The following is a 26,898-nucleotide window of genomic DNA, read 5'->3' on the forward strand; positions in this document are numbered from 1 at the left end:
CCTGCATCAAGGAGGAACCGTGCGACATTGGGCCGGACGGTCAGGAGCACCAGCATGCCGACATTAAGCCGAGCGTAGCCCACCATCTGGCTACCGAAACGATGCTGTCTGGGATGTCAGGTAATATGGTTCGAGGGTGGTAGGTCAAAACGGAAGGAAATGTGTGAAAATCGACGGCGAAAAACAACCGGCGCATATAAATTGCTAGGCTTTTCGAAAGCTTTTGCAATGGTGAGGCGCTTCTGTGTAATGGAGTTGAAATTAGATTGCTCTTTTTTTGTGTTCGTTTTGTACCTTCAAACGTGTTTGACAGTTCGCAAGGTGACGCTTCTGACAGCTAGACGAGCCAAAGAGCCACGGGGTAATTCTATTTTTAGCGCTGTCAGACGCGTGTGGTACCTTATTGCGTTTCGCAGCTCGGACAGGATTGTTCGTTCGTGGCACAATTGGTTAGCGTTTTCACGCAACGCACATCCCCTGGCAGCAGCTAGTTGAAGGTTCGAATCTGAATATAATGCACATATTTTAGCCGTGATCAGTTTTCGTGTTGTGACAGAATCAGCTGAGAGAGAGACGTTTTGCCAAAGCTGATTGTGTGTGTGTGTTCCGTGGAAAGAAGGGGCACAATTGTAGTTTCTCGAAGGGACGGACGACACTTTGGCTTGCTGTGAGTGACATATATTTTCCACGTGCTTTTATTTTCGTTGCGGCGGCGACAGTGTCTGTGCGGTCGAGTGCCGCATGAACAGTTCCGCAAAGGTAATTGCTCGCACGGTGGTTAAAGAGCTGTTCCGTTCGTGTAAGCACGCGACTCTCCCCTTCCCCCTCCTCTACATACACCTCGTTCTAATTCACAATCTCTCATCATTAAATCCACAGCCGCAGGGAAAAGAAGGTGAAGCGTGTGCGTGTGTGCGTGTGTGTTGATTCTGCTGTTTGCTACTACTGCTACGCTGTCTGGTTCCACTGTGCTGCAAGACTTCTGCCTGCCCTGTGTGCCGTACTACTCCACTCCAATTGGCAGCTCGATTGGTTTTTTCGTCACATTTGGTCGCCACCCGTTGCAAACGCCCCGCCGGCCGCATTTCTGCAAACCCGCTGTACCCCGCTGGGCGAAGGGCTAGTGAGCAAAGTGATAACAGCAAATCACGTCCGTGTGCGTGTGTGTGTTAGTGCCCAAGCAATACCAGCCGCTATGTCTGATGCAGCAAACAAATCGACCCCCGGAACAGCTGCTGCCGGCAACAGTAACTTTTTCCGGCGGAAAAAAATCATCCCTGCTGTGGTTGCGCGAAAGATCGGTAACAGCAGCACCTCCAAATCGAACAAAACTGCCGGCACAACTACAGTCAAGCCCATGCCGGCAACTGTGTCCAACAACAGTGAGGAATCAAACAGTACCGACAGCATGGTGCCGGCTGCTCCCGTACCAATATCAGCAGTGGTTGAAGGTACTACGCCAGAGCAACGATTGCAGGAGGAGGAGGTGTCTAAGAGCATCACAGCGCCGGAAGAATCTAAAAAAGACGCCAACAGTTATCCTCCAGCACCCTCCAAACCGGCCACCGCCTTCCGGCGGATAAAACCGAAAGTTGCAATACTGCCCCAGCTGAAGCCGGCAAAATCGATTCTGAAAAAGACAAACACACCCAGCCAGGAGCCTTCGTCCTCCAGCAGCCCTGAAAGCACAGTGGCAAATGCAGCTAAAAACGAGGAGAAACGCGCTTTACTAGATCCGGAGAGTGAACCAGTGGCCGAAAAGACTGACACAAGGCAGGAGGATAAGGATGAGACGCTTACTAACATTCCAAACACGTCATCACAAGTTACATCACACAGTACACATTCGATTGTAACAAGCGAAAAACCGGAAGAACCGAAACATTCAGTTGAGGTTGTAGACGAAACGAACGTTTTGCAACATTCAGTACAATCCGTCCAATCAGTAACAAACGAAAACGAGACGGATGCAAAGAATGTATCTCAAACGGCCAATGTCGTTGTTTGCGATGTCAAAGAGCAGACGGCTCAACAGGAGAATTCATCCGTATCGGAGGCTACTAACAGCACGATCGTTGCCATTGACAACGCTCCACAAGCTTCAACTCCATCCCTACAAGAAGCTAGCAAACAGTCGATTTCCCAAACTCCTACAAGCACACCCGTTGCGGCTACGGTCGGCACCAAAACGATCAAGCGTGCCATTCCTTTGGGTAAGCTTTCGGCCGATCTGACCAACTTGTTGAAAAGTCACATCAAGAAAAAGGGCAAAACAATACCAGCGAAGGGAAACGGCAAGGAAGTAGCCACTCCAAAACCATCACCCATCGCGAACCAACGTACCGATTCTCTCAGCAAAGAATCGCAAGAAAATCAGGAAAACCAGAAACAAATCGTAAATTCTTCCAATGTGCCTCCGCCTCCGTCTGCTCCCTCACAATGCCCGAGCAAATATCAGACGTTGTTGGATGTGGAACCATCGAAAGCATGCTCCGAACTTGATGCTGTTCCCGCAGTGCTTGATTATTCGGCAACTAAAGCGCTACAAACGCCCAACGAGTTGTCAGTCTTGGAGAGTCGTCCAGATAATGTGTTGAACCAGCAAAACATGGTGCCGAAAATAGCACCGGCCCCGGCCAAACCACCGGCAGCACCACCGGAAGCATCATCACCCGTCGCTGGGGGACAAACTTCCGGCGTGAAGAAGATACAAAAAGTGCACAAGCTTACGGACGAAACGAAGCTGCTGCTGATGAACAGTTTCAAGAAAGGAAAAGCTAAAGGTTCCGCTAAGACAGCGTCAGCGAAGAGTAATGTGACCGTTGCTACTCCTTCTCAGACGGTGGTTGAAAGCGTTAGTGTGTTGCCAAGCGTCCCACCAGTCGTTCTGAAGAAAGCTACTCCTGCAAAGGACGAATGTAAGGTGAACATCATTTCAAGCGTTGTTCTGCCGCGTCTTTTTAACGTCCCCGGACAGTCGGGACAGCCAATACAGAACATTTCTTCATTCGGAACAACACACCAGCACAGCTATACGTTCCCGGATAGTTCGGCTGTAATAAGCATTCCCAGTGCGTCTTCCTCTTTGGCGGTGACACAATCACTGGGTCAACCTATCTGCACCGCGGCTGACTCTTCCAGCCAGTACCCGAAGGTGTTTATTATTGGTCACGATGTAAATTCGACGTTTGCCACCGTACCTTCCACAGTGCCGCTGCCGCCGTCTGTTGTGAGCGTTACCGTGCTGCCTCAACCGAATCCCGTCTGTTTCGCGAACATTCCTTCGACGCCCGCCCGACCCGTATGTCTTCCTGCGCCAATAGTCACCATTCGACCGACGTTATCGCAGAACGTTCCATATGCCAGTACCGCTCCACCCAGACTGCCCACACCGATCGTTTCGGTGACATTAACACCCGCGCATGGCAGCAACTCAGCGGAAGCATCCCGCATGGATGTACCGGTTGATCCTCGCATTGTGCCCAAAATCGTAATTCAAGGATGTGACTCTGTCGATCCTGACAGCCAATCGTCGCTCTCCTCCACTTCCTCCTCATCATCATCCGTCGGTCAGAACTCCGGAGCAAAGAATCGTCATCCAAGCGCAGGAAGGGAGAAGAAACAGCCCGATACAGGCAAGGGAGGATGTTCGCCCACAACGCTGAGCATGCTGCGTGCCAAAATGTTGCAGAACATAAAGCAGAAAGCGGAAAACAATCTTCCTCGAGACGAACCGGTACCGTCAGAAATGATGCCGCGACAATATGGCAATACTTATGGGAAGCAGCCGAATGTAATCAGCTCGAAGAGCCACCACGACTCCGTACCTGGAATCCCTACTACGATTACTGTCGAACCGAGTAAATCTTGCACAGCGGAGAAGGAGCAAGTGCCTGATACTTTAAACAATAATTACTTTACCACCGCATCGAACGATCCTCCACAGGTCGCCCCAAAGCTCGAAACGAAAGATACGCACGACGACCAACTCAGCAAGGTCGACGAAAGCAACGATGCGTGTGATGAGGTTCGCCTCGCCTCAGCCAATAGTTGCAACCTAGAAACGAATGGATTTTATGGTTTTTCCAACGCTTCAATTGACAATGCTGAACGAGATTTTGCGGATCGTGCCCGCACAATTGATGCGATGCTGCAGTCAATAGAAAAGTCTTCAGCAGATGAGCCGCCGGATGAAGTAGAGCAATGTGTGCCCACGGATGATAGTGACCAGTTAGCACAATCACTGCCAGCAACGATGAACGAATATTCTAAGACAGTAGTTAGAAATACGTTTACAAATATTCTTACAGCTTGTTCCGAAACACGTGAACCTGATGCAACTGTTTCCGATGATAACGTGTCTCCCGTGGCAAATGTAAAGAGTGAAGCAGCTGAAACATCTTCAATAGTCGGTCCAGTTGTGAAGAAGGAAAATGTTCCTGCATCCGTAGGCGCTGCACCGGTGAATACAGCCACCGAAGAATCTGTTGTGGATGAGCAATGCAGTGATCAAGAGGATCATCAATGTCAGGATAGTGCGGAAGAGTCTCAGCCTGGTGGGTCTGATAATGAATGCGTCGAGGAAATCGAGCCTCCCGCTACTGTAAGCCACAGTAACATTGTAGAATTTGAAGAAGAACGTCGCAGTAATGATCAATTCGTTGAAGCAGCGGAGGCAATAGAAAGGGATGACATCATTAAGAACAGTGAAGCTTCAAACATTGTGCGGGATGACTCAAAGCAGGTACCAATAGAGACGATCGAAGAACCAAAAGATAAATCGCCTTCGGTACCGGATGTATCAATTTCGGTAATCGCACCTATCCAACAACCTACAGATGAACCAAAGCTGGTATCTCCAGAGAAAACTGAAGAATCAAAAGATGTTTCTCACTTGGTAGTAGTAGAAGAAGCATTGCCAACTTCACCTCCAGCAGTTATTTCTAACTCGGTAGCGACAATAGAAGCACCATCAGTACGTACCGATCAGGTGTCAGATGAACCGAAGCCGATATCTCCAGAGAAAACTCAAGAATCAAAAGATGCTTCTCACTCGGTAGTAGCTGATAATGATTTATCTACATCACCACCAGAAGATATTTCTAATTCGATAGTGGCAATAGAAGTACCACCAATACGTATCGATCAGGAGCCAGATGAACCGACGTTAGTATCTCCAGAGAAAACCGAAGAACCAAAACATGTCTCTCACTCGCTACTAGCAGATGAAGAATTTCCTATTTCAACATCAGAAGATACTTCTAATTCTGTAGTACCAGCAGAACCACCATCAGAACGTACCGATCAGGTGCCAGATGAATCGAAGCTGCTATCTCCAGAGAAAGCAGAAGTACCAAAAGCTTCTCATGTGGTAGTGGCAGTAGAAGAACCAATTGTTCCGCCGCCAGAACTCCCCAACCAGGTGCCAGATGAACCGATATTGGCACCACTACCAATTGAGCCCCAAAAACAAAATGATGAGACACTTCCTGTTGTGGAAGAACCACCCACTCCGCCACCAGAACTCACCGACCAGGTGCCAGATGAACCGATATTGGCTCCACCACCAATTGAGCCCGAAAAACAAAAGGATGAGCTACATCCGGTAGTGGAAGAAGCACCCATTCCGGTACCAGAACCAGCGACCGGTGTAGACTTGATCATTGCTATGGCACGCATGAGGCGCGAAAACCGTGTCATGTCCGTAGACACCGCTTCCGTTGAAGAGGAGTTCGATCGTATGGAGGAAGAGTTGTCGGTTGCCTCCGTGACTCCCACCAAACCAACATCAACTTCCGGTGGAAGAAAGCAGAAACAAAAACCGAAGCGAAAAAAGCGTAAAAGGCGAAGGGACGAGTTAGTGGAGCTATTACTGAAGCACGTTAACTATGAGTCTTTGATTGAGGATTTGGTGCAGCAAGAGAAGCAGCGCTTGAATTACGTCTCCTCCTCCTCGACGGAATCGGACGAGGAGCGAAGCCTATCCCCACTGGAACGATATATCCGGGGGCAAGAACGCGAGCGGCGGCAGCAGAATGAGGAGAACATTGTTGTAGAAACGGATGATTCTACGACAACATCGGATGAGTCGCTGGTCGAAGAGAAGATATTGAGCATTTTCTGCAACAAAGACGGTTCGACCGTGCAGAACGACCGTGCAAATCCACCGACAGAACGCCCTATCGTGCAACAGAAAGCGCGCAGTTCCGGTTGCAGTACATCAATGCGCGCTGTACCTGCGGATCTGGAGAAAGAACGTTCCGACATCTGTGATAGAATGGCAGATGAGGCTGCAGTAGAGATTAAAGAAGCAGAATCGCTGCTGGACTCAGATAACGACGTAAAGCAATGCTCAGATGAACTGCCGGTCGTTCCGGCAGTAGCTTCTACCGGCGTAATCGACGGTGTAATCAAACGCGAGCACGACAAAACCTGTGATAAAATCGACACGGCAAAAGAGACACCTGTTAAACTGTTAGATGTTTCCACTGCGTGCGTGAATACCGGAACCTGTGATAATGCAACGAGCAACGCTGTAGTAGAGAGAGAACCGGCGAGTTCTTCAATTTCGCCTATGGTCGAAACAATAAATACTCCAATGAATAAGGTAACAGAAGGACCAGTTAAAGGGAATGCCAAGAAAAGGGCCGCGAAACGCCCGGCTGCTGGTAGAAAAATGCCCCAGAAGAGGGCGAAATTGATAACTCCTCCGATGGTGGAAATGCCACTGTTTGATAGTTCGGACGCACCAAACAACGAGGTAGTGTCTGACTGTTCGACCGATGGATTATCTTCAACCGTTGATGCGGCGGTTGTTAATAGAGAAAAGCCATCGAAAACTACCAATGGTAGTGGAGGGGCTGGAAACGATACAAATCATGGCGTCGAGGGCAAAGATGAGATCAGCAAGTCTGAGCAGAAAATGAAAGCAAGCGTTAAGGAAAAGCAGGACACGTTACAGCGACCGAGCAGGAGTCGGAAAAGCGGCGGAAGGCACTCTAGCAGTAGTAGCAGTAGCAGCAGCAGCAACAGAAGCAAAAGCAACAACAGCAGTAGTCGCAACAGAATCAACACTGCCAGCGATGGTGACGATATTTCCTCTAGCGGTGAGCCAAAGACGGTCAAGAGACGTCGTTTGCGCCGCAAGAAGCGTTCCTCGTTGCGTGTACGTAGCAACCTTGCACAGAAAAGCGCCGCCATTGCCGTCGATTGTAGCACTGATGATCCTTCCGTTTCTAGTACTGCGCGGGGTGGTAGTTCTCACTTGTCCTTCACTGCTTCCTCCAAACATTCTAAAGCTTCCAGCGCAGCTGCCGCCCCGACGTTTGCCATCCCCGAGATAAGCGCATCGGAGGAGGAGATCGTGACGCCCCGCCCGCGCCAGATGATCCGCGTGCGGAACAGTCGGGCACTGCTAGCGTCCCCTCCGCCCGAAGAACCGGTAAAGCAGGGACGGAAAAGAGGCCGTGGCCGTGGCGCAGCGACGAAACAATCACCGGCCAATGGCAATGAGTCTATCGTCGCCGAGCACACCCACCTGGAGCTCGATCCGGAGAACCCGCTGGTAAAGTGTGGCCACTGTGGGACCAGCATTGTGCCGGATGTGTGGCAGGAGCACTACAACTTTCACAACGGGGCCACGTATCGGGTCGGCATCGATCAACCGTTCGATCTGCAGGACGTGAAGGCAATGTCGGCCGTAATACAGCGCTTCATGAAGGTGCAGCGGCGGGCGGAGGTGGCCTGCGAACGATGCGGCGAGGTGAAAAAGTCGGGCACCGGCATGGCATCGCACCTGCAAACGTGCGGCAAGTCGAAGGATGAGCTGGAACAGAGCAAGACGGCCTGTGAGCACTGCGGGCGGAAAATGAAAGCCGTCAGCATAACGGTCCACCAGCTGCAGCACTGCAAGGTACTGAAGCTCAAACAGCAGCAGCAGCAGCAGCAGGAGAGCCAGGCAGCTGAACATACGGCCAACAATACAACGACCCCGAGCGGACGGATGAAACGGAAGTCGGTCACCACGTAAGCTTCAACCCCATGGGATTTGTGTCCCCATTTATGAGCAAATTAAAATAGGCAATTTTGTGTTGTGTGTGTGTGTGTTTGCTTTTAGCGCCGAGCGGTTGATTAAAAAGCTGACCAAAGAAATTAACGAAGAAGCAGGTGGTGACGAGGTAATGCGCTGAGCTTTTGCTGAGCCGAAACAAAAACCGTGACACGACGTTCATGCAAAATCTCCCCGTTTGTTTTGTAGCTGGTGCGCAAGATAAGCGGCGACGGGCTGACCGAGTTCATCATGAAGTGCTGGCTGACGCACCTGCAGCAATCGAAGGAAGGTGTGTGCCCCAAGAAGGGCTGCGCGTTCTTCGGCATGACGGCGGAGTGCATGCGCCGGGAGCACAGCTACCAGGAGGACGGCAACGATCCGAAACCGGCCTACCAGTGTGTAAAGTGTGGACACATGACCGTGAACCAGAGCACGGTCTACGACCACATACGGCTCGTGCATCCGGATCTGGTACGCAAAGCGGCCCTGCAGCAGCATACGGGGATTTTCGGCAGCGACGGCGATTCGGACGCGTACGTAGCGAGCGGCAATGGAAGCGCTTCGGACGATACGTACAGCAGTGGGGTGCTCGACGCGGAGGATGAAGAGCTGGGTGGTGGGAAAGCGAAAAAGGGCAAGGGAGGCAAGAAGCAGTCTGGGGCGGCGGGGGCGAACAAATCCAAGGCGAAAAAGGGCGCCGACGGTAGCGGTGGCAAGAAAGGCGCGGCAAAACAGCAGACAGGAGGAGCCAGCAAGGCCAACACATCCGAGCTGCTGGATAGTTCGATGACAGCGGCGGCTGGCGAGGAAACGGAAGTGTACAAAGAAAGTACGTATATGCTTTAAGAGGCATTTTTCTCTACTGATTAATGCATGGTTCTTTTTTTCTCCTTTCAGTGGTGTTCCAGGAATCGGTCGACTTCAAGGCGGACAAGGCTAATTATTACTTAATGTCTGTGAAATGGACGCACGAGTTTCGGCGGGACCATTACACCGCACGACTACTGTTCAGCGAGCTTCGGCCCGATGTGGACACTTCATTTTTCCACTCGCTGCACGATCTGCACAACTACCTCCCGAACACGGCCCGCTCGATGCGCTACGTGCAGTGCAATTCCAAGGTGTACGATCCGGGCTATACGGCGGAACCGTTCAAGAACCGCTGGCAGCAGATGGGCACGTTCGAGGGTGAAGCGCTCGGTTGCGAGCAGCTCTTTTTCACCGGCGGACCGGTAGTGTCGCTCGACTGGTTGCCCCTGCCGGACGGTGTGCCCCCGGATGCGGATCAATTTCTGGCCATTGCGTGCAAGCAGACGTACGATGAGTATTACAGCTGCGAAGAGCTCGCCGTGCCCCAGCCACGCAAGTGCCTCGTGCAGATCTGGAACGTTGGGCCGCTTCAGAATCCGAGGTAAGTGTGCCACACTCTTAGCAACGGACCGGCTTATCGATTAATCGTTGCGCGTCGTCACTTGCAGTTTGTCGAAGATAACAGCTCGCAACCCTCGGCTGGCGTTCGCGATCCCGTGTGACTATGGGCCCATTTGGCAGATTGCTTTCTGCCCGAGCGGTTGCTACAACGATCCCGCCCAGGGTGACGACTTCGATCGACTCGGCCTGCTAGCGGTGGCCGGTTCCGATGGGGATGTTCATCTGTACGCACTGAGTCGCAGTATGGCGGAAACGCCGGAGGACACCAAGCCCGGTACGCCGCCCAGAGTGTTGCCCCTTCGGCCAGTGATGCTGCTTTCGCTTAGTTTCACTACTCCACCGACTCACGACGGTCCTGCCGCTGATTTCACCGGTCGCAGCGTGTTGAGGATTGCGTGGTCCCGCGAAAAAGGCCACAACGTGCTGGCGGCCGGCTACTCCAATGGTGTCGTTGCGGTGTGGAACTTGGCCGCCAAATCGACGCTGCTCTGCGGGACCAAGGAAGGCATCCGAACGCTGCTGCCCGTGCACAGGATACTGCACTCTAGCAGCAGCTGCATCACTGCGCTCGATCTACACTACAGCTCCGGCACGCGGTTTCTCGTGGTGTGCAATGCCGACCGGCGGCTGAAGGTGTACGATCTGCGCTGTGGGCTGTACCAGCCGCTCGAATCGCTAAGCACCATCGTGCGAAGCCGCATGCCGGCCCTTCGCTGGATGCTGCACTTCCCCGTGCTGGTGATTGCGTACGATGATGCGCTGTGTATCGATCGGTGTGCGTACACCGTGCATCAGCCACGCGAAATCGGTCTGCGAATGTTTGGCATATTTACGCTCGGCGCTGAGATGACCGATCTCGGCATGAATGATTGGCTGAGCATGAATGCGGTATCGACCAGTGGTGGCGATTTGGTTTGCCACCGTCCCGTACCTTTCGTGTTCGGTATGAACTACAAAAAGATGGCACAGGTAAGGGAGCACATGGGGAAAGGTGGGGAGGGGGGAGGGGGGGGGGTGTGAGCAGTTCTTACCTACTTACTTAAGACATGAAAAAATGTTGACAACAAAAAACACAAGATGACACACACCACATTCGCTATCTCATCCCGAGCTTCAAACACAACAACGGAATTGTAGACTTTTGGTGTATGGAAGCCTTTACAGAAGCGATGTGACGTAGTGCATGATTCATGCTTGACGAATAGCTACTAACACTGATATTGAAGATGGGAGAGAGTGGTAAAAAACCCGCAATAAGTCTAGGGAGAGGCTATGTTGAAGAGAGAGCAAACCGGGTTTTGAACATGCACCCGCTCGTGCGTGATGCGGACACGCTACCGAATAGACTATATCAAGCATCGCTTGAAAGGGCGTTCAAAATCAATCTGGTGTCGCTGGAACCTCTCTCAACGTAGATGCTAATTTACATTTCATTCATATTTTACAGGTTTTAACAACAACCATCTCAATGAAGCTGAAACCGGAAAACGATTCCGCCGATGTTTCGCGCTACGATGCGTTCTCGGAAGAGTACGGTCTTCTTTTTTCTGACACCGACAAGGTCAGTATGGTTCATAGCCCTTACTACGACGAACGAAGCGGACCGGTTAGCGCTGTTTATGTTTCATTTTATTCATGTTATTCATTCATTAAATACCGCTAACAGCTAAGCCACTTCTATTGACCTTGAACGTGCTTTTATCACTCACATGCTTTTCTCTTCTCCCTCTCTTGTATGTAGGTTCCCACCGCTATGGACACGGCGTCGCTTCATCTGAAGACGTGGCGACGCGGCAAGCTCGGCCATTATCCCGCCGTCCGGCTGAACCAGATCCGCTGGAATCCGAACACCACGTCGTACGCGTACTACGCCATCGGCTACCAGGCAGGGTTCGTGCGTGTTCGCGTACTGCGCACGTAGAGTACGCCCGCAATGCCCTTCCGTTCGCTTCATCGTGTGTGCTGCCATTCCAAATACATTGTTTTTCTATTTTTTTTTTGCGGTTTTAGTTTGCGGCCAACAGTAACATTTCTAGTTCATGTGTGCGCAGATTTTAATTTTAAGATAGAGTGAATTTTAGTTTATGCGTTTTTAGCTGTGAGCGTAAAGGTATGCTAATGAGCGTAGTAGCGCTTTGCTGCTAGCGTGAGAAGAACTGGTTTGAAATTAAAAAGAATTATAAAACAAAGATTATGCCCGCTCCTCTGTGTTTCTTAAGAGATCCGATGAAATTGCTTTACGATGGAGCTCCCTCCTCCGGATCGCCACCCGTTTTTTCGGGCGAATTCTGCGAGGAAGACGTCGTCTCACCCTCCTCACCGGTGGAACCTTCCCCGATCGTGCCCAACTCGCCCTGCCCGTCGGCACCTGGTTCCGCTGACGGTGTCGTCGAAACGGCCGAATCTGTCGCCGACGATACCGACGTGTCGCTCTTCTTGCCGCGCCGCTTCTTCTTGTGCTTCTTCTTCTCCACCTCGCCCGTTTCGTTCTCCTCCTCGACGAAGTTGTAGTTGGGGGGAAACAGTGCCGCACACTCCTCCTGCCCCTCGACGGCATTCTGGCTGACGTAGCACGGACCCATCGCGGTAAGCGCAAGCATCGCGTGGCTGGTCGCTTTGGACACCTTCATGATCAGCTTGTCGTTCACGTTGGGGCGTTTGGTCGTGTATCGTTCGGTGGTTTTGGCGATCAGTTCGGCCGTCTTTGGATCGCCGGTACTGAAGTACCCGAATGCCATCACCTGCGTTTTGTACTTTTCGTTCATGGCCACCTCGAGCACGTCCCGCTTCTTGTACGCGTCAAACACCATGCAAATGTGGGGCGGTTCCGGTACCGGATCCGGTGGAAGGAAGTGCTCCGTTAGCTACGCGTCGACGGGATAGAAAAGACAACAGGAACATTATGTACAAGTGAAATTAAGTAAACCAAACCCTTTTCGATTACTCACATGTCGGAACAGGAGATAGAATAGAGCCGCATTTGCACGCCGGTTCGTTGGCGTCCACACGCCCGGTATGATCAACCGGGGACACGCCTCCTCGTCGAACGTTTCCTTCGACACGTTCTGGGACGAATCGGACGAATTGGTTGTCGCGATCGAGCTGGCACTCTTCTGGGGCGGCAGCTTCGACACCATCTTCCACGTGCCGTCGTTCGCGCTGTACAGCATCTCGAGCGGTTCGATCATGCGCGGAATCACCTTCTCCACGTTGCCGTCCGCGTCCAGCACCTCGACCGGCTCGGTGATGATCTTCACGAACGCCCCGATCACCTCTTCCGGCGAGCGCGTCTCGCCCTCCGTAAGCTTCCACACGTACGCCTGGATGTCCTTGTAGTAGATCTGCTCAAATACATCGTCCGCGAGCCGGTTTTCGCACTCAAAGTGCAGCACCTCGAGCATCTTCGGGTTCAGATGCACCAGCCGCTTCTCCTTCATGTGCAGGTCGTGCTTTTCGGCGTGATCGTGCAGCTTCTTGAACACGTCCTTGTGCACGTGCGGCATAAACAGCGTGATGCCCATGTCCGGAATGTTGCCCATGATCTCGTCCGTCACGTGCGTGATGTAGTCGAGCCGCTTCTTGGCGGCCGCTTCCTTCTCGATGCGGGCCACCTCCTCCTCTCGCTCCTGGCGCACGTCCTCCCGCTCCTGCTCCTCGGGCGTTAGCTCCCACAGCTCGTAGTAGGTGCGCTCCAGCTCGCCCGCCCGGCACTTCAGCTCGATGTCCAGCTCTTCGGTGATGAGATTGATCAGCTTCGGCACATTGGTACCGAACATCAGGTTTACGATCTTGCCGTGCTATGAGGGAGAAGCGTTTCCGAATGAAATAATCAGCTCAATCTTTGGCGCTCAAAACAGTTCTACAAGAACATTACAAATCACACACGCGTGATGCGTTGTTTTCTCTTCTAGCCACAAAATAGGCGCCGTTAACGGAAATGAAATTCAAACATTGCAATTCGCCGGTCATTTACGATATGTTTTATGTGCGAGAATGCGGTAACGTGGCTCCAAGCGCACGCGTTATTGCGTTGATTTAATTGATTGATTGAACTTTGCTTCTTTATTAGTTTACACACCAGAGCGGTCTTCGGCCTTGGTGCACACAAGAATGAATGGCAGGCCGAAAAAAAGGATAATGCCACGCTGGCCCCCGCTCAAGGAACGGATTTCTCGCTTCCTAGGGATGCGTCCGTCCTCTCTGTTTATGGGCATGTCGTAAACGTTCTTTTATGTTGTTCCTCGTACGCGCTCACCCTAGGGGGAGTTGGGTGGAAATATTTACTTTCCCCACCGTACGACCGACCGCCGGTGTCGGTATCGATTAGTATTGACAACTTTCCGCACCCAGTCATGCAGCCGCAGGCAAACGGTGCCCCTGTGCTGTGGCTGCGTGACCAATTTCGATAAAAATTGAAACGATTTGTTTGCAGAAAGCGGTACAAAATGGATTTTGGTGTTTTGTGGGGTGGTAAAAATAGAATCAATCTCTACACCCTTCGCCCCTATGCACCGCTATCCTTCTGGTTCGTTAAGTTAAATTGAAATTTTCTTGCAGCATATTCGTGCCTCAATTAAAACGCAAATTTGTTGCAATTTTTTTTTTCATCCAACAACCGACATGACAGACAGTCAACAGTCAACACTGCCTTATACGGACACGAATGACCTTCAACTTTCGTGGTTGAAATTGCTCAACACACAAATCGAGCTGCCGGGCCGCATGTAATGGGCTGCAAAAGTTAAATCGGGTCAAAATCTAAACGTTGATGACGGGAAAAAAAACTTTTAGCAGCACACCACACGATCCGATTTGTTAGCAGCAGGTACAGTGAGTGATGTTGTTATAAGCATGAGGTAGTTTTTACTATTAACTATATTTATTATTAAACTAAAACTGATTATTAGTGGTGTGGACTTAAAAATAATGGAAAATCGAATTGACTTTTAAGTATGTAACTTAAAAGAGAAAAGCTTAAATTCTTGTACTTTTGAGTTCCAAATTATGCTTATACCTGTAAGAAACTGTTCACCATTTAGGGTCCATTTCTACATGGTGAACGCCTTTGGCAACCGATGGCGTGCTGTGGTTAAACCATCAACTAGTCTTTAAATGCATTTCTTTGCCCCCCCGCTTACAGGGCTGTGCTGTAATGTTGTCAGCTCGCTTTCTCTTTCTATCTCTTTCTCTCCATATAACAGTTGTATCGCATATCGAACTGTCGCAATAAATTGCCTTCGATCGGAGCTGCTCATTTTCATAAACCTGTCGTTGCTGATTTGTTAGCCTTTGGTGGAAGTTGTGTGTTTTTGGTTTACTGTCTGCTTAACATTCAGCCAAAAGGTGAAGTGGGCTCGCAGGATTCGCTTTAAGCAGAGCTCCCTGATACGGAGCTTTTATGGGTGTGCTGGTAAATGGTCATACTTTAAACGATGAATTTCTCATTGCGAACACTGTGGTGTTTGTCATGAATGGTACCATTGGATGGCGTTTTAACATGCAACCATCTGAGGAATACGCTCCGCACTGGTCGTATAACTCAATACGTACGGCATACACTGATTGTTAAATTCAAATCAAATCATCAAACTACTCACCGAAGCAAACAGCCACGTGGGTTCACTTTTGTTCCGGAAGCGCTTCAGGGCACCGATTTCATCTGATTTACACTGGAAAAAAAGAAAAGATAAATATAATCGTGTACTGCGGTATTTAAAGGTACTTTTATAGGTATGTTTACACTGCCTCAACGTACGATAGCGAGCTGCAAATTATCACCGCCGAGTTCCAGCTTGATTTTCTTCAGACTTCCAATCATGCCCACGCACGGTCCACACCATTCCGTGTACACATCCAAAACTGTGGGATAGAATAGAATAGTTGAATAAGCAGAGCCTCAGCACTGTCTTGCATAGGACCTCTTGCTCAGGCCATACACACTTACCCAAAAGTCCATCACGCTCGAGAAATTTTTCAAACTCATCATCGGTGTTGATTTCTGTCTGGAGCTGCTGAACTCCTCCCTTCTTCGCCATTTAGAAGAAGTAAACTAAACCCTCGTTCGGACAATTTGAAACACGGCACAATTTAGATCAACGTAAATTTGGATTCTTTTCAAGTAATTATAGACCGAAAAAAATGACAGAATTTCACCAAAAGGACCCCAACCAAATCTGCCCGTCAGCCCACACTGAACTGCTTGCCAAGACTGACCTGGGAGACGTACGGTAGAAACAAACAACGCATTCCAGCTAGGTGGTACATTGCCCGTAGTCACTAAGCAACGGTAACCAATAGTTTTCTACCCCCGCCAGCAACCGCGCGTACCTGACAGTGTGTTTGACAGTTCCGGTAAGCCAACCACCAGGCGTCCGCTTCTTGTTTACCGGTTGTACCTTTTTGGCCGGTACGAGCAACAATAAATGCTTGGCAGCAGTACAGGCAATAGGGCTTTCGTTACGCGAGCATCATGTGCGCGGCGTTCCGTCGCATCGTTCGAATGATGTATGCAAGCGCAAACGTACGTGTCGTCCGATCGGTTATTGTTTTGGTTCATATCTTCGGCCCTGAGTTGCTTCATTGCGGTGGTAACACTTCCAATGGCTTCCGCAATGTATGAGATTTATGCCTCAGACGGCACGATCTCACACTTCAGAGCGGTCTCTGCAGAGCTTTGGCGTGTGTTCGGCAACATGGGAGTTTTACATTGAACTTGCAGCCTTACAAGCCTTCAAACGAATGCAACAGGTCGGTGTGCGGTCATAGTGTGAGTTATGGCGATTTTTTTAGTGTGCAACGCAACAGATTAAATTCGAGCAAAAGGAATTCCTAGGCCATGCTGTTTTACACGAGTTACGAGCTCTAACTAATGATTATACGCCTTTTATTTGCTGTGCTTGAAACCGGAATCGAACCAAGCTACTTCGTCAAGCTGCTCATTCTAATTTTAAAATCAATCACACCCATCTACCTTCCTCTCCGCTCATCATCCACGAATTCTATCAAATTGCGTTATCAAACTCATGCACCCTTGTTTCGCTGAATGCTGCCACCTGCTTGGCTACGGTTTGATAACAAACGACGATACCGGTCCCGAATGCAATGAGTGAGAGAGAAAGAGAGAGAGAGAGAGTTGTGGGGAGGGAGGGGGGTAGGCAATAAAACGATGCCTTTACCCCTTCATTCATTAGACGACCAAACCGCACGATTTGGTCTTTCGTGGGCCAATCGAACGCATTTTGGGGAAGAAGAATCAAACGGTCATTGATAAGATGTTTGATTGTTTCCCCTTTCCCTAGCTCTAGGTCCCCCGTGCCCTAGCAGTTTCACCGTGTGTGGACCGGTTTTGAGCTGGTCGATTTTAGCGGGCCAGTTTTATCGATTCGCTGTGGTCTCGAACGTACCGATCTTAGGCGTTTTTTCGTACGGTATTCGAGACCTTCACGAGTTAAATCCCGGCCCGGTTTTTATCTTTTTGTCCCCTCGGCCACGACGGTCTTGCGCCGGTCACTCAGATCAGTGGCATCTCATCTCTGAGCTTCTTTTTCGGTGTTCTTATTTAGCACTCCCAAATACGGACCGTTCGAGGGCCAAAGATTATCGTTACCGCGTTTCAGAAAACACGTTTTAAAAATAAGCGAAGAAGAACTTGACGAACACATATGTTAGCAGATGGTGAGTAACCATTCTGCAGAACAAAGTTTTGAATGAAAAAAGACTACATTTATATTGCAATTTGCTTACACATTATCAACCACATGCAACCAAACCGGTATTCACTATTCACGCGTAAACCTTCAAATTTGCATAACCCAACATTGATTTGGCCGAGCGCGATGAAGATTCACAAGCCAGAACTTTATGTTTCGATTAGGAACCAGTTTGGGGTTTTTCCCAAATCCAACATCCACAAAACATCAGAACTAACTATTGCTTTATTCTTTCGTCTTCTCCGCCGATCGTGGCCAAATCAGATCACTAACTTCCTTGCCACGGCAGAGTGCGGTTTAGTGTCCGTCTTTTCTTAAGTTACGGTCCAGTTGTTGTGCGAAGTTTTGTGTGCTTTTCTGTGTAATAATGTGTTGTTCACCGAAACGGTTTCTTGTACTATGTGCGTTTCTGTGTTTCATGTCGCATGCATGTGGACAAGAAGAGGATTATTTATCTTGCGGTAGACGTAAGGTGAAGTCAGTTTACCTTATTCATCAAGGAGTAGACGCCAAGGCCGGTCACTGGCCGTGGCATGCAGCAATCTTTCATGGAAATGGCGGGCAAGAAGAATATCAATGCGGTGGATCCATACTAGATCAGAATACTATTCTCACAGGTATTTCATAAAACAAAATATTCTAGATTTTATAGAAACTTACAGTTTATGTTGTTTCATTAACTTTTTACAAGCATCCCATTGCGTGCATACACAAAGAGGTGTGATCTCTGCAGCTCACGTGTCAGTACACGTGGGACAAATTCATCTGAAAAAAGCAAGTGAATATACGCAAATACACGGTGTGCAGGAGATTATACTTCATCCGCAGTTTAGAAGTAACAGCTTTAACAATGACATTGCTCTAATAAAACTGAACTCCAACATAACGATGAACAAGTACGTGCAACCCGTCTGTCTGTGGACCATGGACAGCAATCAGGAAATGATTGTAGGCAAAAACGGAACGATCGTTGGATTCGGATTGAACGAGCAGGATGTTGTGTCGGATCAACTGAAACAGGCATTGATTGGTGTGATCGATCCGTTGACGTGCATCGCAAGTGATCGTGCAGCATTTGGACCTGTGCTGACGTCGGATATGTTCTGTGGGAAAGGACAGACGGGTGTGAGTGCGTGCAATGGAGATAGCGGTGGCGGCATGTTCTTTGAAGTCGGTGGCAAATGGTTTGTGAGAGGCTTGGTGTCTTTTACTCCGCTGCGTGGAAATACCCGACTGTGCGATCCACTCAAGTACACGGCGTATACCGATGTGGCCAAGTACCTAGAATGGATTAAGAAGTATATTGATCAGCGAGTGCTGTCTTTCGAAAGCGATGTGCTGAATATAGACTATGAAGAAAAATTACGATTATTCAACTTCAAGACATGCGGTGTGATATCGGCCATAGATACTATAGATGGTACTACTAAATGGAAACTGCCCTGGATTGGGTTTGTCACACCGCAGAATACCAATGAATATAGATGTGTTGTTACACTCATAAGCGAATGGTATGCAGTAGGACCTGCTCATTGTTTCAGGAATGACGGCGATGAGTAAGTATAATAGTTTTGTTTAGAAAAGAGGTTATTTAAAAAATTAAATTTCATTTTTTTCCAACACCAAGAGCTTTCATTATTCTAGATGTTGGAAACGTATACTCCAACTCTAGTTGTATAGTTAGCTCTGCTCCTCACGCTACTGCCATCACCTGTGTCCATCGCCCCCATAAAAGGCCTATTCGAAGGATCATTGTGCATTCGAATTTCAGTTCCAGCAATATTGAGGATAATATTGCTCTTATCGAGCTGCTGGCCCCAGCAGACACTACACTGCCGTACGTGAAGCCTATCTGCCTGCCTGTAACGGCTGAGCTTAGAACGAACGCAAAGACAAACTTACACGTAGCAACGGATTCAACGACTGATGAGCATTACTACAAAAACATGCCCGTCCGCTATCTAGAGTCTGCTGAGTGTATGAAACAGTACACAAAACAGAATATCACGTTGAATCTGGGAAACAATAGACTCTGTGCAGAAATAGCGAGCAAGCAGGACGAACAAAATTGTAAACCACTTATAGAGGGATCACCACTCCAGGAAATGAAGATTGTCGGGGGCAAGGAGCAATACTTTCTGCGTGGATTCGAGCTCCACGGACGGGCATGTGATTATGAATCTGCACCACCAATGTACATCAATATCGAACGATACATGGACTGGATACTGTACAACATGAAATACAACGTTCTAGAAGAGGTGGATGGTAATTCAGCTGTTAACATACTTCAAAAAACACTCAGAAAGCAGTGGAGCATGTTGCAGCAGCAACCTGGAAAGGAAAAATTGGGTCTTTTTGATATGGATACCTGTGGCACACCCAATGCGCTGTCCGATACGATAAATACCTTTCCATGGGTCGGGTTCCTTCTGGATGACAAAAATCATGAAGATACATATCCTTCCATCAATAGTTTAGTAGTGCTCATAAGCAAATGGTATGCATTGGCCCCGTATAGAAGTTTTCATAACGATGTAGATTGGTAAGTGAATTTGTGTTGTGTGTAAGTGATCAATTTTCAATAATTTCTCCTTCCGTTCACCTCCTAGGCGGTTTCTCTTACTAGGTCAGTATAATTCGGATGATTCCGGTGACTGCTACGATAACATATGTAGAGAAACACACCAGGTGGTAGAAATCGAAAATGTTATCTTCCCTCCTGAACATCTAAGATACGGGTTTGCATTAATAGAGCTACTCGAACCGCCGAATCTTGACGACAAATTCGTCAAACCCATCTGTTTGCCGTTCATGGACCAGCTGCATAGGCACAATCAGACAGAAGTGTTAATATTGTCCAAGGGTGATTCGTATGAGATTGAAAGTAAAAAGTTAACGACGGTTGATTACCGGAATTGCCAGCAACGATTTTTACTAGAAAAACATTTTCATAGCCACAATGAGAACTATACGTGTGCAATCGAGGCGGAAAAGCTTCGAAAAATGCCATTATATAGCATGCTGGGCAGTCCGATGCAGAAGCCGATACGCTACGGAGGAAGCACGCGCTACTTTTTGTACGGGATGGATATCGAAAATTTATATGGTCAATATAGTATTTTGCCTTTGAAGTATGGTCCCTACCTGTTTGAGAGTGTTACCAAGGAAGCACTTGACTGGATAGTGGAGAACATACGGGTAAAATGGCGACAAACTTCATTCATTAGCACAAGCAAGAATGAACGGGTGCATTTGAGCCCAGTTCAGCATGCTTCCAAGAGGGCATTGTTTAACTTTAACACCTGTGGGGAATCATCAAGCAACTATCCAATGCCATGGATGGGGAATGTATTCTCCAATGCACCGTTTTTCAACGTAAGCAGATGTTTGGCAACACTCATTACCGACCAATACGTTGTTGGTTCAGGATATTGTTTCAGTGATATTACTTCAGAGTAAGTACAGTCACATATATAGTTTGCCTTGATATCATATAAATTTTATTTTTTTCAGATACGTAATTGTATTTGGATTTCCTAAAGAAAACCCTTTTCAAAGAGAATGTTCTGAGACAAATGACTCTGCATCTTGTCCTCTTCCTAAGCAAAGCGTTACAACCCAAAGGATCTTCTTACATCCACGATACAACCGAACCAACTATGGCAACGATATCGCGTTGGCTAAGCTTTTTACTCCTGTGGATACATCTCAACCGAATGTGAAGCCCATCTGTTTGCCGATCATTGATGAAATACGTAGTTATGATACATCGAGCTTGGTTATGGATATTGGAGATTACTCGAATAATCAGATAAAACTGCTCAACGTTGATGACAGGTTTATACATCTGACGGATTGTGAAAAACGGTGGCAAGGTTTGAAAGTTAAATTTACAATAGATGAGTCGAAGCATTGTGTGATTAAGAGACGTACGATCGATGAAGAATGTGTTCGTGTATTCGTTGGTGCATCGCTTCACTCATTGCAAAGACTAGAATCGAGTGAAAGACACTTTCTGCGCGGATTTCAAGTGATCTCTCCAGGAGAATGTAGTATCTATTATCCTGTAGTTTACACAAACACAGATGGGTATTTGGATTGGATACTAGAAACTATGGAGCAGCCAGTAGGTTTGCCGTTTGATCTGCGAAAGGAACTTATATTTAGTGAGAAATAAAACAAAATCCCTTTTCACCTTTCCTGTTGGAAAGCGAGCAATCAAAATGGATGTACATCTCCCGACAACGATCTTTTTCGGTAGAAATGCATGGAAACCGTACGGGTTATTAACTTTAGAGCTGTTTTTTAATCGATACGTCATATTTTTCATCAGAACTGGAAACGCCATCCCAAGCCTGTTCGATTTGTATGGACTTCAAATACGAGTTGTTTCTGATTTCCACTCCCACTGTAACGGAATGATCGTCAGAGGTTTTTCAAAACCGACCGAATTACATGGTGACGTCCCGTAACCACAAAAAAAACCGCAAAAAAGCAGCTCAGCTCAAAAAAGCACTTTAAAAAAAGAAAAAAAAGATACATTTACTGAATTTTTGGAATTTAGAGTTTGTAAACCCAAGCCAGTCTCGTCGCACAGTCGTCAACTCGTACGACTTAAAAACATGCCAGTCATGGGCTCTAGCCCCCAATGGGGAAAACGTCCTCGCTATACGTAGGACTGACTAACCTGCTATGGGGGGAATCCATAAGTTACTGAAAGCCAAGCCCACAAGTGGGTACAGGCTGGCCTTGACCGACAACGGTTGTTGAACCAAAGAACAAGAAACCCATTGCTATTTAACTTTGTCTATCCCACTTTGAATACTCACCCAATTGGGTAATCATAGATTCAGTTGAAAAGAGGTTTTAAGCATTTTAATTTGGCTGCAAAAAGCAATACCATGGCTAATGTGTTTCAAAAGCAGGTTCAAAAGAGCCGCAAAGTTACTCATGTTTACTATAAGGCCAACCCAACCCTCAAGAAGAGAGAAATCTGAAGAAGAAAAAAAACAAACTGGTTTGCTGCTGTCCGGTACATTCTTCCTAGTCGCTATGTTGTCAAACCACTGATGATGCTTATGTGCTGATAACCACAAGCGATCATAAAGTTGCTCTTCTCGCGGAAGCTTCAAAGTTTGTTTCATGATAGACTGTGTCTGGCGGTCTTGCTAAAAATTCACAGACCCGAACTTTTGATTCGATTAGGAACCAGTTTTGAATTCTAACAAAATGAAACATTCACGCAACATTGGTCCGAGCTTTGAAGCAAGATAGCACATTAGGTTTGTTCTTTCATCGCATTCACTAGCCATCGGCAAAGAAGCGAACAGTCTTCATTTACAGCTTTGTGGCGGTGCTGTGCAGCCTGGCGCCTTCCGTTCGCCAAATATTTTAGCGTTTTTGAGTGCAATTTGTAAAATTTATTTTGTTATCATGCATTGTTCGCTGAAAAAGTTTCTTCTCTTGTTTGGGTTTCTGTATTTGCTGTCAAAAATACGAGCACAAGAGAATCAGATAACCTGTGGCAGACGCAAGGTGAAGTCGGTATACTTTATTCACAATGGTATCGACGCGAAGGCTGGCCACTGGCCATGGCATGCGGCGATCTTTCATCAAACGGCCGGGAGGATGGATTACGCCTGCGGGGGCTCCATCCTTGATCAGAACACTATTCTAACAGGTAAGATGCATATCAAATATACCTCCATTTCATGAGAACTCACCCAAATCGTTTGACTATTTGTTATAAGCATCACACTGTGTGCATGGTCGAAGAAGTGTGATTTCTGCAGCTCGTGTATCAGTACATGTGGGACGAATCCATCTTAAGGAAGCAAGTGAATACACGCAGACGCTTGGTGTGCAGGAAATAATACTTCATCCGAGGTTTAGCAGAAACAGCTTCAACAATGACATTGCCCTAATAAAACTGAGTTCCAACATTACGATGAACCAGTACGTGCAACCCGTCTGCCTGTGGACTATGGACAACAAGCTAGATTTGATTGTGGGCCGAAACGGAACGATCGTTGGATTCGGCAAAAACGAGCATGATCTTGTATCGGATCAACTGAAACAGGCGTTGGTTGGTGTGGTCGATCCGTTGACGTGCATAAAAAGTGATCGTACAGCATTCGGAATTGTTCTGACGTCGAACATGTTTTGCGGCAAAGGGCAGATGAGGGCGAGCGCGTGCAACGGAGATAGTGGTGGCGGCATGTTCTTTGAAATCTCCGGTAAATGGTTCGTGAGGGGCTTGGTGTCCTTTACTCCACTGCGTGGAAACACTGGACTGTGTGATCCACTCAAGTACACGGCCTATACCGATGTGGCCCAGTACTTAGAATGGATTTCCCAGTACATTGATCAGCGAGTGCTATCATTCGAGAATGACGTGCTGGACATAGACTATGCGGAGAAGCTACGACTGTTCAACTTCAAAACGTGCGGTGTGAAATCCTCAACTGTTCTCAACGATAGGGCTGGATGGACACTGCCCTGGCTTGGTTTTGTCAAAGCTCCGAACGAAGCTAAGTTCAGATGTATTGTAACGCTCATCAGCGAATGGTACGCTGTCGGGCTAGCAGATTGCTTTTCGAACGATGGAGTTGAGTAAGTGTTGCTTTACTTTTACCCTTAGGAAACACTAAATTGATGAGTTCTTTTCCACCAACAGAGCTTTCGTTGTGCTAGGTAGCAATCGGGAATACCCCAAAGTGGAATGTTTCTATCGAAATGAGTCGACCGTTTGTTCGCATCCCTCACAGACACGTCGAATTCAACGAGTTGTACGCCACCCAAAATTCGGTACAAACAATTTTGCGGACAATATCGCGTTGATTGAGCTGCTGAGTCCAGCCGATACAACCCAGCCGAATGTAAAGCCCATCTGCCTGCCTGTTACGCCCGAGCTTAGAACGAACGCAAATACACACTTATCGGTAGCGTCATTTTCAACGGCAGAATATTCTACCAAAAACATTCGCGTTGATTATGTGAACTCTGTGCAGTGTGCCGGACAGTACGCCGAACGGAAGATTGAGTTGGTTCTGGAAAACAAACTGCTCTGTGCAGCAATTGCGAGTAAGCAGGATGACCAAAATTGCATTCCTCTGTTTCCAGGCGCATCGCTCCATGAAATGAAGATATTCAACAATTCGGAACGATACTTTCTACGGGGATACGAACTGATTGGGCTGGCCTGTCGTTCGCAAGACCCGCCCGTTTACAACAATATCGAAGCGTATATCGACTGGATACTGTACAACATGCGGTACAACGATCCGGAGGAAACTTCTGGAATAGAAAGTTTACCAGAAAATCAGTCGCTACAACTTCAATGGAAGAAAATGCAGCAGGAGCCAGGGAATGAAAAGCTTCGTCTATTCAACATGAACACCTGCGGAATACCGGAATTCATTAATGGACCAGCAGGCCGATTCATCATCTTTCCGTGGTTGGTTTCGATAATCCGAGCAGAGAACATTTTAGGTTTCGACACTTTACCGCCCATCGATAGTGTAGGAGTGTTGATAAGCGAACGGTACTTTCTGACAAACGCTCATCTAGTGCAACAAAAGGCATGGTGGTAAGCACAACGTTCCATTTCGTATCTTCAAAAGTACACGCTCACTACTTTTCTTTCCATTCCATTCCACAGGCGTTCGGTTGTCCTTGGACAGTTTAACTATATATTTCAGCAACGGTGTGCCGGCGACACTTGCTTTCGGGCAGTTGAGGCAGCAATTCGGAGAATAATCGTTCATCCGAACTATGCCGAAGATCCGCTCAGTTATAATATCGCGCTGGTCGAACTTGCTGAACCGGCAAACCTTCTCAATCCAAGCATCAGACCCATCTGCATGCCATTCCTCAGCGAACTGCAGAACCAAAAACCGATTGAGGTAGTTGTTGCATCGAATGAGTTACATGTTATGAAAATTAAACCACTGACGGTACTCCATACAACCACCTGTCAACGGCAACTGGCACTGGAAGGGTTTCTGATCTCAAAGCAAACCGTGCCCTGGTGTGCAGTTGATGAGGATAATCGTATACAGTCGCTACTGCTGAATGCAGGTGCGCCACTGCAAGCCCGATTGCAGTTCGATGAGGATCAGCGAGTTTTTCTGCGCGGCATCAACCTACGCAACAATCTTCCGAACGAGCTACCGTACCTACCAGAGCTGTTCACCAATGTTGATCGGTTTCTGGAATGGATTGTGGACAACATGAAAGGCAAAGAGCCCAACGCACAATCGAAGACCGATTTGACCAAGGCCACGGATAGGCGTATCAATTTGCCACCAATACAGTACGCTTCCAAGAGAAAAATGTTCAATTTCAGCAACTGTGGAATCATGCCCTCTGCGAATGAGTCGTCCAATAGTTATCCAACTATCCCGTGGTTGGGTTTCTTGTATTCTAATGCGACCAATAAAACACCGAAAAAATGTGTAGTCACGCTAATAAGCGAATGGTATGCTGTGAGTTTGGCGGCATGTTTCAGCGACAATAGTAAGGAGTAAGTGATCCTCGTACGGTTGATTTGATTTGCTGGTAGAACACTAACCAATGATATTATTTGCTTCGCAATTTTTAGACACTCTATACTACTGGATGGTAAAACTCGTTGGGGATGCATTCAATCAGCAACATGTCTAGACGATCCTTCCAAATGGATACCAGTGCGCCAGGTCATCATCCACCCACAGTACGATAGTGTTAATCATCGAAACGATATTGCGTTAATTCATCTTGCCAGAGCGTTGGATACATCTGACCCAAATGTCAAACCGATCTGTCTTCCCGTGCTGGACGAGGTACGCAGCTATGAAACATCCAGGTTGGCTACCATTGAAGTAAACGCAGGAAGTGCTTACTTGATCAATCCCAACCCAGGTGAGCGGTACGTTGAATCGTCCGAGTGTCAAAAACGTTGGAATGATTTGGCAGTCAACTTTGCGATTGACAACAGCAAGATATGTTTTTCGTTTAAACTATCACCAAACAAGCAATGTTTCGGTTTGCTGATTGGATCGTCGCTGCAGACAATTCAACAGACCAGTTCGGGCGAGAGACACTTTCTGCGAGGCATACTTCAGATCAAGCCATTACTGTGTGAGCTACACTATCCAGTAGTGTATATGGACACAGAGGGTCATCTGGATTGGATAATAGATAATATGGAAGAGATGGAAAAAGTTTCAAATCCATTTGGATTGCCATACGATTTGAGGGAAACACTGTTATTTTACTAATCAACATGCTAGGTTTAATACACAACAATTGAAATGCATGGCACATTTTACTACAGTTTGTTTGCAATTCACGCGTATACCGAAAGAAAAACGAATTATTTTTTTATGAGGTTCCTTTTGTGTGTCGATATGAGTAGCTATAATCAACATCTCCTTCAGAATGTATTGTTTACAAGATTGTTCGAATGGTTTTCAAGTTTCGCTTCTTCTTATTGGTGTAACCATTATACTGTTATGACGACCCCGCTGGGAATCGATTTCGTTCGGCCTTATAAGAGCCGTCGCATCTAATGAATACAACAACAGGACGCACCTAAGTACATTTACTCATGTTCTAAATCAAGCTCATCCCGCATTTTAAGAGTGCATCCATCCAGCAGGTCCGTCCAAATATACCTTTAAGTATGATGCCACCCTGACCAGGGCATTAATGCCTATAAATCAA

The 26,898-nt window shown here is 47.7% G+C and overlaps 5 protein-coding genes across 7 annotated transcripts; 4 read left to right on the forward strand and 1 right to left on the reverse strand.

The window, feature by feature from the left end:
* Positions 1–7: 7 nt before the first annotated feature.
* On the forward strand, positions 8–11,672 carry LOC120900309 (titin). Of its 3 annotated transcripts, none has more exons than XM_040307125.1 (8): positions 8–120; positions 880–8,025; positions 8,117–8,177; positions 8,258–8,879; positions 8,948–9,461; positions 9,529–10,450; positions 10,929–11,042; positions 11,223–11,672. In XM_040307125.1, the coding sequence occupies exons 2-8, from the start codon at positions 1,196–1,198 to the stop codon at positions 11,400–11,402; spliced, it is 9,243 nt and encodes a 3,080-aa protein (XP_040163059.1). In that variant the 5' UTR covers positions 8–120; positions 880–1,195; the 3' UTR covers positions 11,403–11,672. The 3 variants fall into 3 exon arrangements, with proteins under 3 accessions (XP_040163059.1, XP_040163057.1, XP_040163058.1); XM_040307123.1 differs by lacking the exon at positions 8–120 and adding an exon at positions 137–759; XM_040307124.1 differs by lacking the exon at positions 8–120 and adding an exon at positions 675–799.
* Positions 11,557–15,703, reverse strand: LOC120900310. The gene is made up of 5 exons (XM_040307126.1): positions 15,426–15,703; positions 15,237–15,340; positions 15,079–15,150; positions 12,430–13,278; positions 11,557–12,345 (listed from the first exon to the last, which is right to left on the reverse strand). The coding sequence occupies exons 1-5, from the start codon at positions 15,514–15,516 to the stop codon at positions 11,719–11,721; spliced, it is 1,743 nt and encodes a 580-aa protein (XP_040163060.1). The 5' UTR covers positions 15,517–15,703; the 3' UTR covers positions 11,557–11,718.
* A 2,041-nt stretch (positions 15,704–17,744) lies between these two features.
* On the forward strand, positions 17,745–19,819 carry LOC120901253 (polyserase-2-like). The gene is made up of 4 exons (XM_040308954.1): positions 17,745–17,751; positions 17,834–18,746; positions 18,962–19,458; positions 19,803–19,819. Exons 1-4 carry the CDS (start codon positions 17,745–17,747, stop codon positions 19,817–19,819), a joined length of 1,434 nt encoding a protein of 477 aa, XP_040164888.1.
* Positions 19,820–19,859: 40 nt separating this feature from the next.
* Positions 19,860–21,590, forward strand: LOC120902573 (serine protease grass-like). The gene is made up of 2 exons (XM_040311418.1): positions 19,860–20,648; positions 20,707–21,590. Exons 1-2 carry the CDS (start codon positions 20,005–20,007, stop codon positions 21,368–21,370), a joined length of 1,308 nt encoding a protein of 435 aa, XP_040167352.1. The 5' UTR covers positions 19,860–20,004; the 3' UTR covers positions 21,371–21,590.
* Positions 21,591–22,821: 1,231 nt separating this feature from the next.
* On the forward strand, positions 22,822–26,484 carry LOC120901254. Its single transcript, XM_040308955.1, has 5 exons — positions 22,822–22,873; positions 22,944–23,805; positions 23,870–24,781; positions 24,854–25,717; positions 25,796–26,484. Exons 1-5 carry the CDS (start codon positions 22,822–22,824, stop codon positions 26,451–26,453), a joined length of 3,348 nt encoding a protein of 1,115 aa, XP_040164889.1. The 3' UTR covers positions 26,454–26,484.
* The last annotated feature ends 414 nt before the right edge of the window (positions 26,485–26,898 follow it).

Source organism: Anopheles arabiensis, chromosome 3 (genome assembly GCF_016920715.1).
Source record: "Anopheles arabiensis isolate DONGOLA chromosome 3, AaraD3, whole genome shotgun sequence".
Lineage (NCBI taxonomy): Eukaryota > Metazoa > Arthropoda > Insecta > Diptera > Culicidae > Anopheles > Anopheles arabiensis.